We start from the raw sequence: 12,756 nt of genomic DNA, 5'->3' as shown, positions 1-12,756 counted from the left end.
TCAAGCCAGCCTTGGTTACATCCAGTGTGAGAGGACGGCCAGGGACCCTGGTTCGTCATCTGTGAGCAAAGGGAAGGCTTCTCTGGAAACAGGCGGACGGTGTTCTTGGCTTTGGAGAGGGAGCAATGGTGTGGAGATGGAAAGTGCTCTCCCCGACGCTGCCCATTCACAGGGAAGCCTTGGCCACTGCCCAGCATGCCCTGGGCCTTCATTGAAGGACCGAGCTCTGGAGGCTGCCGGGGGAATGGCTTTTTGTTCTAAAGCTGCTGCAGCCGCCAGATCCACGTGCTTGGCAGGGCCCCAGCTGGGATGCAGTTGGCCGCCAGCCCTGCCTTATGGAGATGTCCATGTTCCAGGTGACCCTGGCCAGTAGCAGGGACTGGAAAGATTCTTTTGAAAGTTTAGGCTCTATTTTCTCTGTGAATCAGAGGGACAGTTAGGTGGAGTCCAGAGAACACTGGCTTTAGGAGTCAGACAAGCCTGGATATGGGGTGGCCGCTCTGCCCTCTGTTGTCTGTGTTTCTGTGGGCTTGGGGTCCTCCAAGCCTTGTTTTCCCGTCTGTAAAAGGGGGCACATGACCTCTAGGCCTTGGGTCAGATGAGATAAATAGGAAAGGCCTTATTGGTATTACCACTGGGAGGTCCACTGATGTCGAGGTGACTAGCAAGGAAAGCACAGAGGAACGCTGCCCCTTCTTAAGACTCGTTCATGGAAATACTCCGTGGATTAGTCCAAAGCAGGGGTGGGCAAACTTTTTGACTCGAGGGCCACAATGGGTTCTTAAACTGGACCGGAGGGCCGGAACAAAAGCATGGATGGAGTGTTTGTGTGAACTAATATAAATTCAAAGTAAAGGAGCGGAGGGGAGAGCAAGAGAACCGGATAGAACAGCCGGATCCAGCCTGCGGGCCGTAGTTTGCCCACGGCTGGTCCAGAGTGACATGCAAACTTCCCATTCACCTCAGTTAAGTCCTTTCATTCACTCCGTATGTGTTTATTGAGGCCCTAGTATGTGCCACGTGCTGGTCTAGGTGCTGGGGCACAGCAGAGAAAGGTCTGGCTTGGATGTCAGTTGAGCAGGAATTTTGGATTTATCCAAGGTCCTCACGTTGGAGCTTCTGTGGGAACATAAAAGGAGCAATGAAACTGTCCCAGAGCCATGGCCATGGGGACATCCCCCTGCTGGCTGAGGCTGGGTTGGTCTGGAAGGCTTTCCCAGCGGCTTCCTGGGCAGGTGCCATTCATGTTTTACACACGAGGAAACGGAGGCACGAAGTCACACTCCTCTCTTTGCCTCTCCTGTTCTAGAGTGGCCTTCAAGTAGGGAACTGACTTTCGTTAGAAGGAACCCAGCATCTCCCAGGGGGAAAGGAGGGCTCTGTCTCCCAGGCTCCGTGGCCTGGAGATTTGGTGGGCGGGTGACTCCAGTGGGCTGGTGGGCGGGGCCCACGTCCCTTTGCTCAGTGTGGCTGCCCTTGGTCAGTACTGCAGCAGTCAGAGCTCTGGGACAATGGGGGCGTTTCTGGGCATTAAGTTGCATGGTCTTCTCAGCCATCAGCACCCTGTGCTGCCCTGCCCTGGCTTCAGATGGCCTCTGCCCCTTAGGAGTGTGTCTGTGAGTAGTTGCTTGTGTTTGTCAGCGCGAGGTTCTTGGATTGCAAAGATCCAGGCTGTGCTGTGTGATGCTGGGCAGGGTTGGTGGCTGCCCCGTGCTGATTGGCCAAATGGTCTGCCTGCCTCCTTTCGAGACCGTCACCCCCCTGGAAAGGAAGGGGGGACCTGCTTAGGTGCCAGGAGCTGCTCCGGGCCTCTCAGCATCACAACAGCGACAGCTATCTCGAGGGCTGGCTACAGCCCCTGGCCCTGTTGTTAGTACTTGGTGTGGGTTTCTCCTGACAACAATCCATGCAAGGAGGTGGGTAGGTGTTCTACAGCCACAGGTGGAATCCTTTGTCCCCCTGGGGCTTACATTTTAGTGAGAGATCCAGATAAGAAACGGGCTAATAAAATAAAAGAGGCATGGGGCAGCTGCTGGGGGATGGTAGCTGCTCCCATTTTATAGATGAGACTGAGGTCTGGGAGGTTGGGTAATTAGTCCAACATCAGTGATTATACGGTGGTGCTGGGGGTTTTGAACCCAGTGCAGAAGGGTCTGCTGAGAACCAATTACATAGGAATCGGTACCCATTTTACAGATGAGGAAACTGAGGCTTAGGGGTTTGCTTAACTTGCCCGAGGTAAGGCTGGGTTGAACCACAGACTTAGGGGTCTGAATTCATTTCCTGGTTGACTTCCCCACAACTCTGTGACAAGGGTGCTAACTATTTCCCGGGCATTCCAGAGCCTGGAGAGGACATGTGACCTGTGCAAATCAGCACATGATCTAGGATTTGAACCCCAGACCTTGGCCTGACTGACTTGCGGTTCTGTTTGCTTCAAGGCGCAACGTGCTGAGCTTGTCTTCTGGAATCAACAGCCCCGGCTCACTGAAGTGGGACCTTGCTCTCTGCCTTCTTTTCGTGTGGTTGGTCTGTTTCTTCTGCATCTGGAAAGGCGTCAAGTCCACAGGGAAAGTGAGTTGTGCTTCTGTCCCTCCTCCTCTCCCTCCCTCCCCTGCCTCATGGAGAGTGGCCCTCGCCAGAGAGCACCTCCTGCCCCACAGTCCTTCCTGCCCGAAACTGGCCCTGACCTGGGAAGGGGTGTGGGCTGATAAACCAATCCTCGAAAACAAGTAAAGCCCTGGTTTGTAGCATTCCCTCATTTGATGGTATAAAGACTCCCACCACGTCTGCTTTCAAGTTATTGGTGGTTTAACATCCAGCTCATGAAATTCCTGCAAATTGAACCATCAGCGCTCTCTGGAGCCTGCACAAGCTGCTGGTTCCCCCATCAAGGTGTTGGCAGTGGAGCAGATGTTAGCAGATAACTGATGTTGAGATTGTAACTGATAAGTTAGCTGGTAATGAGGTTCTCTGCAGCTCTTTTGTTAATAACCTGTTCTTAATGGACCCTTGCTTTGCAAAGTTCCCTGACCAGCGCATCAGCACCCCCCTGGGCGCTCATTAGACATGCAGACCCTGTGGGCCTGCCCTGGGCCTACAAACTCAGAACCTGCCTTGGAGCAGTAGCCGAGCACTGCTTTTAGTTGCTTAGTCAAATTAACTGAATTACCTTGCTGGTAACTTAAGATGTTCCTTAAGGAATGCGTTCACTGATGATTAAGATGGTGGTTGTTTATCAGAACATTAGCCGTAACTGAGCTGCTGATTGATATGTTACATGATGACTAGGATGTTAGCTATTAACAAAGGCAAGGGTGGATAATTAAAACGGCAGCTTATGCCCTAACTGGTTTGGCTCAGTGGATAGAGCGTCGGCCTGCGGACTGAAGGGTCTCAGGTTCGATTCCGGTCAAGGGCATGTACCTTGGTTGCGGGCACATCCCCAGTCGGGGGTGTGCAGGAGGCAGCTGATCAATGTTCCTCTCTCATCGATGTTTCTAACTCTCTATCCTTCTCCCTTCCTCTCTGTAAAAAAATCAATAAAAATATATTTAAAAAAACAAAAACAAACAAACAAACACGGCAGCTTATAATTAAGATTTTAGGTATACACAGATATATATTGGCAATAATGAACATGTTAGCCTATAATATAAATGTTCTGTGTTAACAGAGCTGAGCAATCACCTGCTATCTGCCTGGTGTCATGGCCACTCTAATGGCAACAGCAGTGCAAGAGGGTCTGTTGTGGTCAGAGGTGTGAGCCTGAACCCCAGGCACGAAGCCATAGCGAAGGTGTTGACTTGATCTGCCTTTACATGTCCATCTACCATTGCCCCCCGCCCCCCATCATTTGCATCTTGACAGGGAGAACATCTCTAAGATCAAAAGCCCCTACAAGTCAAAAGAGTGTGTCAGAGTGGCAGTTGAGGTACAGTGGTGGGCAGTGGTAAAGTCGTTCAGAGAAGGGGCTTGGCTGCACCAGAATTTGGAATCACACAGCTGAAGAGCCCCTTAGGCAAAGTCGTGGATCTGCACAGATTCCAGCAGGGCAAGATCTGGGGCCCCATGGTTGCCGAGGAGTGCTCTCTGCCTGTTTCTCAGGGCAGAGCCATCCTGTGATCCTAAAACCCAATGTGGAAAGGAAGCCGGCCAAGCTTCAGAAATCTCTCCCCCAGCACACCCCCAACTAGCAGCACCCCCGAGATGGTCAGGAAGAGGGCAGCGTGAGTTATTCCCATAGCGCCCTGGAGCTCACCCACCTGTGTTAGCCATTTCGTCACCTCCTCTTCTTAAACGGTGGGGGAACTGAGCTGGGGAGGTGAAGGGACTTGTCCAAGGTCGCTCCTCACCTCTGCACCTCAGTTTCCTCATCTAGAAAATGGGTGGTAGAGAGGGTTAATATGAGGTGTGTTCAGCACCCAGCACAATGCTTAGCATAGACCACAGTAAGGGCCAATCCCTTCCTCACCCTGCTCCATTTCCCCACGTTGAGGTCAGTCTTTCAGGAAGTTTCTATGGAGCGCTGGCCCCAAGCAGTGCTGGAGACATGATCATAAGCTTTGAGCCTCTATATCTGCCAGGGACTGTTGTAGGAATGGGGCCTAAGGATACGCAGGGGCCAGCAAAACAGACAAAAATCCCTGTGGTCCAAGAGCTGACAGATGCATTGACTGTAACAGGGGAATGTGTAAAATACAGGGTAGGGCAAAAATAGGTTTACAGTTGTAAGTATGCGAGTTTATTCTTGTATTATTACTTACTGTATTATTTCCTGCATGAACAACTGTAATCTTACCTTTGTCCCACCCTGTATATAGGAGTAAGAGGGTAACAAGACCTATGAGGAAGAACAATGCGGGAAAGGAGAACAGGGAGTGTTCCGTGCAATGTTAAAAGGGTGGCCAGGCCAGGCTCACTGAGAAGGGGACTTTGGGCAAAGATCTGAGGGAAGTGAGGGGGCGAGCCATGTGTCTATCTGGAGGAGAAAAAAATTCAGGGAGAGAGAACAGCTAGTGCAAAGGCCCTGAGGGGTGTTTGACTCAGACCCTTGAGGAGTCCCCAGTCTGATGGAGGAGGCCAATGTCTATCTAGAACTGTGGGCAACATTAGAGATATAAAGGGGGGTAAAGGGGGGAGAGGCAGGAGAATAGAATCAAAGCAAAAAATAGTTCCAGGCTGCATCTGCGGCCAGTTGAAGACGTGACTTGTCAAAGGTCCCCATAGCCTGCCCTGGAGACAACCTCCTCCTTAGCAGCCCTAGGCCCCTGAGGGGCAGGCGTGGCTCCCAGAACAATAGCAGGGCCTGGGCAAGCCCGAAGGAGCCAAGACAGAGCACAGTGAGGCTCACGCTCCACTGCCGGCCTCTTCAACCACCAGCCTGGCCCCTGTCCACAGACCAGGTTCACAGCCACCTGGTCCGGGAAGGTGACGGGCGTCCAGACCCTCCCACAGGAAGTACAGCCCTGTGGGCCCAAAGGAGGGACGGCGCACGTGCCTGAGGCTGTGCCTCTCCATCGCTACCTCCAGGGCAGCTCTTCCATCCAGAGCTTAGGAATAAAGCAGGGGTGCCAGTCAGAGCCAGGCCCGGTTTTAGGTCTCAGCTCTGCCCCCCACGAGCTGCATGACTGGGCAAATCCGTTTCCCTCTCTGAACTTCATTTTCCCCTTGTGTGAAATGAGTTAGCAATGCCGTTCTCCCCCTGCCCCCAACACACAGGGTGCTGTGAGGACCCTCAGGCCTGCTGCGGCCCTGGGCCCTGGCCCGTGGCCCCACCTGCCCACGCCTTCACCCCCAAGGAAGCTCAGGGCAGCAGGAGACTCGCCCATCTCTCTCCTGCCTCGAGGGCCACCCTCTCCCCACTGTCACTGGAGAATGAGGAAGAGCTATCCTTGCAAGTTTCCAGGGCAATTGGGCCACAGGGCATTTGGGTCGAGGGCTCAGAGGAGCCAGCGAGGTTTGCCAGCAAGAGTGGAAAACTACCACGTCCTGTGGCAAGGCCTGCTGGGCCATCGCCAGAGGGCCACTGGCAGCGGTTGGCACCAGCCTCTCCCACAAGGATCCCCGGGGGAGTCATGGAAAAGTTGAGAGAAGGGCTCTCCGGGGCTTGTCCTCAGAGTGGCAAAGTCTGCAAAACAAGGGTGGCTGTGAAGAGGCAGCCGAGGGGAGGCTGGGAGCAGGTGAGGCTGTCCTGTTCTGGATTTGGGGGAAAATGCTAACACACACAAGGCACAGGCCCTGCCTCTGCCACCCACCAGCTCTGCCGCCCCAGGCAGCCAGTGTCACCTCTCTGAGCCCCCGTTTCCTCATCTAGGAAGTGCAGGGAACAATAGCACCTACCTTTTCAAGTTGGGAGGACTGCACGTGTTAACACGCATCCAGCTCTCAGCACAGTGCCTGGCACACAGTAAGCGCTCCCTAAGTGCTTGTTAAACCAAATACGGGAAAACAAGGGAAGCCACCCCATCCCCCGTGGTGTCCCGTGTCCCTGACACAAAGCCCTCTGGCCGCGCCTGGATGTCCAGCCCAGTGGAGCGCAGCTGGCTTTGAAGTGGCCGCCCTCTGGGGAGGGCCTGCTGTCAGCAGCTATTGTTCACGGGGTGTGGCCCACCGCGGGCCCAGAGGTGGGAACTGGTCAGGGGCCTGTCCGCAGGAAGGGAGGAGCCCTGTGCTAGTTTTCTTCTTTCACCCCTTCTGGGGTTTCCTGCCGGCTCCCACCCTCCATGTCCGCCTTCTTGTCCTTGGGACATAGGGTTCTCTGCCTCGGGAGAAGAAAAATGGGTGGCTGGGGAAACTGAGGCAGGAGTATGCCCACCCGCCCTCTGGGGCCATCAGGAGAGTACTCCCAGCTCAGGTTTCTTGAGGGCCAACTGCATGCCAAGCGTCAGGCACCATAAACACGCTCGTCTCCCTCTACACACATGGGCGCTAAGGCCCAGCTGCCCAGCTGGCACAAGGGGGTACCAACCCCAGTCTGGGTGATCCCAAGCTGACACTCTCGGCCACGTCCCGCCTCCCCCAGGAGGGAACTTCGGAGCTCACCTGGTCCACAGGTGGGGCAGTGAAGCCAGGGAGGGGCAGTAACTTGTCCCGCAGTGAGCCAGCCCCAAGCCCTCGGGGGCTCCAGCCTCCCCCTGGCCTTGGGGAGGATGGACTGAACTGCCAGGCGTGGAGGCTTTGCACTGCTCTGTGTTGTCACCCGGAGGCAGGCTCTGGGGCGCGTCCCGCTCTGCCACTTAAGTGCTGCGTGCCCAGCGATGGACTCTCTGGGCCTCAGGTTCCTCGCCTCCCGCGTGGGGCTAGAAATAAAACCTACCTCAAAGGGTTCACGCAGGACCAACTGCATATAGAAGTTGCCACACTCGGAATAGTGCCAGGCATACAGTAAGTACTGCATAAATGCTGGCTGGTGGCACTGACCGGACCGCTGAGTCAGATAGCCCTGAGCTTCCTTTTTGCCCGTTTCCAAAGCCCCTTTCTGGTTGTTTTCACATAAAAGGATGGTGGCTGCCCGAGAATTCGGCTTCATCGGGGCTCCTGTGCCAGCCGGGCGAGGCCGGGGGCTCTGTCACCCTCTGTCAGTGTCTGTTACCTTCCTGGACCCCGGCACTGCCTCTTGGGCACGTTTGTCCTGTCCTCAGTCTTAGTTTCCTCACCTGTACAATGGGTGCATTGGCTGTGTGGTGGTTCCTCCCTGGTCTCTTGGCCCCCAAGGCCCTCGGAGGGAGCTGGGGGCTCCGTGACCCAATCGTCGGGCTCAGTGCAGATCCTGAGCTCTGCGGATGACCTGCGTGAGTCTCTGAGCCCTGCTGAGCCTCAGTTCCCCTCTGTCAGCAGGTAGCCGGTGTATCAATTTGGGGGGCATGGTGAGCATGCTGTGGGCTTGTGCTTGGGGAGTCCTAGCTCAGCCAATGCCCTGCTGGAAGTGTCCGGCTTTCACTGTCCATGCAGCCACACACCTCGAGCTCCTTCCAGGCATAGACGCTGCCTGGAGTCTCCTCATTGTGAGGAAAAGGATGGGGAAATCCACTAGAACCGAGGCCACAGGGTGTTTGGAGACCAGTGCTCTCAGGACGGGAGAAGGAGAGAAAGCAGGGCAGGCCCTTGAGGATGGGAAGGCCCAGCCTGGGTCATCTCTGGTGCACCCCTTGCATTGACTGGGCCTGTCTGGGATGTGCAATGTGACTCAGGGAAGGCTGTGGGCCTCCCGTATCTCCAAGGAAGTGGAGGGCGCTCCCCATCCTCGCTGAGGGGCCTTGGAGGCCTCGTTTCCTTCCCAGGGGGTTCCCTTGTGCTTCCTGCAAAATCACGTTAATAACAGGCCCCATTTCCTGAGGACCCAAGGGCCAGGCACTCTTAGTTATGCCAGAAGCATCATCCTATTGAATCCTCGCCTCCCCTCCTGATGACGACCTTCTGTTTCTCTTATCTCCATTTGACACACGAGGTAACAGGCCCAGAGAGGGTACTCATGATGCCCAAGGTCACATTGCAAGTGCGGGGAGAGAGCTGGCTTTGAACCCGCACTTCTCTGATTCTTAACCACGAGTCATACCGATAGTTGTGTTAGCTAATATGAACTAACTGCCACGTGCCAACCACTGGGCTAAGCCTTTTTCATATACACTTGATCGTTTACTCTTATTTTGCATTTTTTATCTCTGTCCACTTAGAATGCAAGGGCAGGGATTTGTTCTCTGGATGTCCACCATTGTATTTCCAAATATAACTATTTGGTGAATAGTTATAGGATTTTTTTTTCATAGACTCTCAGTAAATCTATGAGGTGAGTCCTTAACACCCAGGTTACAGGTGCGGCATCTGTGGCCCAGAGAGGTTAAGCAATATGCCCCAGGTCACACAGCAAATGAAATGACAAGCGTGGCCACAGAATCCCTGCCTCAGAAAAGATGCTCTAATCTAACAGCAGCAGGCGGTGCCCCAGGCCCCCCCTGAACCCCTCCTTTCCCTGCAGGTTGTCTATTTCACGGCCACTTTCCCGTTTGCTATGCTGCTGGTGCTGCTGGTTCGTGGGCTGACGCTGCCTGGGGCAGGCGCAGGCATCAAGTTCTACCTGTACCCTGACATCAGCCGCCTCAAGGACCCACAGGTACTGCAGGGCAGCCCATCCTCCCTCCTTCCCGGGCCATGGTGCTTGGGTGCACAAATCTAGCCAAACCATCACCCCCTAGTACTTTTCCACTGGGCGGGGGCAGGTAGTTCACAGCGCTCGTGGGCTTTTCCAGCTGTGTGTGTCTCTTTGTCGAGGACTCCTGAGGCAGGCCAATTATAGCGTCTTCTTCAGGCACTGCGCCAGGGAGGAGAGAGAAGTCTTTCTGAGCTAGTCTCTCCTTGGACCTGGCCTCTGCCTACACCAGCCAAGAGGGCTGCCTTGTGGGGGTGGGAGAACTGCTGGCTTCCTTGGCCAAGGACGGATTCCAGAGTTGGTGACCTCTGAGAAACTTGAGGGATCAGCACTGAATGTTCACCTTTTGGCACTCAGCCACGTGACCACAGCGGGTCAGAGAAAACCCTGGGAGGTTTTATGGGCCTGTTGAAGGATCTTTTTGTCCCCAGGATCCTCAGCCTTCAGGTTGCTGCTTTGGGTCTCTTCCCCACTGTCTTCTCGCCCTGGGCCGGAGGTGGATGGGAGGGAGGTGGCCAGCATCAGAGGACCGCAGCTTTGAGGCCATAGGAAAACTGCCTAATGAGGGTTCTGGAGAGCAGCTTTGCCTGCATTAACCATTAGGGGATTCCTCTCCATTCCAACTCAGGGGCCCCAGACAATAACAATTACAGTAATGACAGCAGCCTTGACTTACCTGGAGGCCACTGGTACTGGACTATTCTTTGAACCTGCAAAATAGCTCTGTGGGGGAGGGCCATGGAACCCATTTTACAGATGTGCAAACTGAGGCTTCTGGAGTCATATTAACTTGCCCACAATGATTCCATGGTTGGAATCCAGATCCATCTGTTTTACGAGCCCAGTTTCTTCAACTTCTGGGGTTCCTTGTAGCTCGGTGTTGTCTTGAAAGGCACCTTGGATTTCAGCACAGAGACTCCAATTGCAGTTGAGAATCTGCACATTTTCAGGTGCGGTCCTCGGTGACCAGGTGGCCAGGGACCTGCACTGCCTCCTCCAGGAGGCCAGGTCTAATGGCTCTTCCTTTGTCTCCTTGCCACCCCCCCCTTACCCCCCATAGGTATGGATTGATGCTGGGACCCAGATATTCTTCTCCTATGCCATCTGCCTGGGAGCCATGACCTCACTGGGGAGCTACAACAAGTACAAGTACAACTCGTACAGGCAAGTGTTGTGCCAGCGGGCCTGGTGGACCTTAGAAATGATGATGATGTTTAAAGAAAAAAGAGAAGTAGGGAGCGTGGCTTCCTTGTGTTGTGAATTAACTTGCTCCCTGACATATGTGTAACTTAGGGACTGTATGCTGCTGGGATGCCTGAACAGTGGTACCAGTTTTGTGTCTGGCTTCGCAATTTTTTCCATCCTGGGCTTCATGGCACAAGAGCAAGGGGTGGACATTGCTGATGTGGCTGAGTCAGGTATGGTGGTATCGGTGGCAGTGGTGGTGGGCACTGCCACCTAGTGTGTAAGATGAGTACTGCAGGCATGAAGCCAGACCCCAGGGGCTTTGGAAGGGGGGGACGAGCCTGGTTTCCAAAACGGATCCCCCCCCTACCAAGATGTCCCCCAAGTACCAAAGAGTACAAAAGCTAAATTTTAAACACTTTCATTGCGATTTGGCCCAAGGGGTGGTAGAAACATGGGTTTGTTTACATTGGGGAATATTTAGCTACTTCCGTGTGCTCTTCCCCCCTCCCCTTCCTTCCCCAGCAAACTCCTGGTTTCCGAAACAGAAACCACTGTCCCAACTAAGGCCCAAGTCAGCCACCAATCGGCATTCCATCACCACCTTCTCAGCTTTGGTTTCTGTATTTTGCACTTTGCTCCCAGCGCGCTCACTCTAAGCAAACCCATTCATTCATTCCACTGATGTTTATTGATTTATTGAGTCTCTACTCTGTGTCAGGCACCACCGTAGGCTTGGGGTGGGGAGAGACATCGTGTGTGGCAGGCCGCCTTCTGGGACAGGACAGATCTGATTTGGGGTGTGTTGTGGGGACACTGTCACCCCCAGGACAGTCCCCTAGAAACACAGACTTCACAGCCGGGGATCTTAAGCTGGGTTCCTGGGGCTCCAGCAGGACAGTCTGGGAATCTTAGAATCCTAGAGTCTCAGGACCACAGTATCTCAGGTGCCTAAATTCTAGGCCTGGCCATGATGCACCAAGTCCTGGACCTACAGTTTTAAAACTTCAGTGGCTTAGGCTCCCAGGATCCTCAAGTCCACCTCTCTGGCTTCTCTGCCCTTGTCTAGTCCTGCCCAATTCACTGGAAAGGTGACCGTCCGTGGCCTGCAAGGTTTTGTTATTTTACATACCTCCCTCTCCTCTGCTCAACCTCCTCTAATTTCTCATGACCTCTGTGGGGCCTCTTGGAGGCTGGCGGGGGCCTTGGGCTGAGGCGCCTCAAGCCCTGAGGAGAATGTAAGGTTCTGACACCAGGGACCACCACAGACCAGGGGCAGGCACAGCTGGAGTCCCTGCCAAGGTGTCACTCTTGCCTGTAGGATTAGAGTTGGGGGGATCAAGGGTACCTCAGCATGGTGCATTGAGATGTCTGCTGCACTGATGAGACCAACAGCTGAGAGCCTTGGGTCCGTCAGGGTTAGAGCTGGGGTCTCCAGGACAGGGCCCCTCTGATATGAGTGTCCTCCCTTCTGCCCCGCCCCTCCACTTCCTGGCACATGAGACAACCTCTGGCCCTTCCTGTATAAGAATATCTCTGGGCTCCCCTGACCTCTCTGAGCCCCTGGGCCCTGCTTTCCTCCTCACTTGCAAAGATGCTGCCATGCCCCATCCTCACACCCACACCCACACCCACATGTGCAGGCCAACGTGGCAGGTCCACGCTTTGGGCCAATGCATTTCTCCACTGATCCCAGTTCCAAATCAGACCTCCAGCCATCATTTTCCTGCCCTGAGAAGCCCCCAAAGGCAGACCTGAGACAATCCAGAAATTTCCGCACCACCTGAGTTGACAGAGTGGTGAAGGGAGGTACCCACCGATTCCAGTCGAGGGCTTGCAAACCGATTCCGATGGATTGGGAATGGCCAGGAGCATGGCGTGAACTTGGTGGTGGGAGAGATGTATCGATACGTAAGACAGCTCTCTGTGGACAACTAGGCACTCTCATGTGTGTGCATACGCTGTCGACCTAAGTTGTTCCTTCCTCCCGTCCACTTCCACGGCGTTGGCGCTTATTCCCCACGGTGATGTCTGAACAGCCGACACCTCAAGGGCGATTATTTCTCTAACAAGCTTTCAACGAGCACCATATTGAGCCAAGTACATTTGAACGAGATCATTATTTAGCTGAACAGAGTGCAAATGAAATGTAGAGAGGCCGTTCTCCGCTCACAGGGGCATGCAGAGCGCTCGGGCCGCCGTCTCTCAGGGACGTCTCTCTCTAGAGCTCACCGTGCGCTTTAGACAGGTGCCCGGACCCGCTCCCAGAGGCTGGCTTGAGAAAGGCAAAACTGAAATACAGAAACGAGTGCGTTGAGAACCTTCACAGGCCCCCGAGGGTGGGGGAACGAGGGGTGGGGGTGGGGGTCCCATTTTACATCTGTCTCAAAGTGGGCTGGACTTGACTCCTCATGCAGAGCTGA

General features: G+C 54.3%; 1 protein-coding gene across 3 annotated transcripts in view; it reads left to right on the top strand.

Moving 5' to 3' along the window:
* Nucleotides 1-12,756, top strand: part of SLC6A6 (solute carrier family 6 member 6) — an 81,723-nt gene that overhangs the window by 52,551 nt on the left and 16,416 nt on the right. For 2 of the 3 annotated variants that reach the window (XM_080672370.1, XM_080672371.1), the window contains 4 exons: nt 2,442-2,574; nt 8,978-9,112; nt 10,209-10,312; nt 10,442-10,566. In XM_080672370.1, the coding sequence (XP_080528496.1) occupies nt 2,442-2,574; nt 8,978-9,112; nt 10,209-10,312; nt 10,442-10,566 (497 nt within the window). The remainder of the gene's footprint in view (nt 1-2,441; nt 2,575-8,977; nt 9,113-10,208; nt 10,313-10,441; nt 10,567-12,756) is intronic. The other variant, XM_080672372.1, reaches the window with a different exon arrangement.

Source organism: Plecotus auritus, assembly GCF_963455305.1.
Source record: "Plecotus auritus genome assembly, chromosome: 6".
Taxonomy (NCBI): domain Eukaryota; kingdom Metazoa; phylum Chordata; class Mammalia; order Chiroptera; family Vespertilionidae; genus Plecotus; species Plecotus auritus.
The sequence above is the reverse complement of the archived record's forward strand: the minus strand, read 5'-3'. Positions and strand labels throughout refer to the sequence as shown.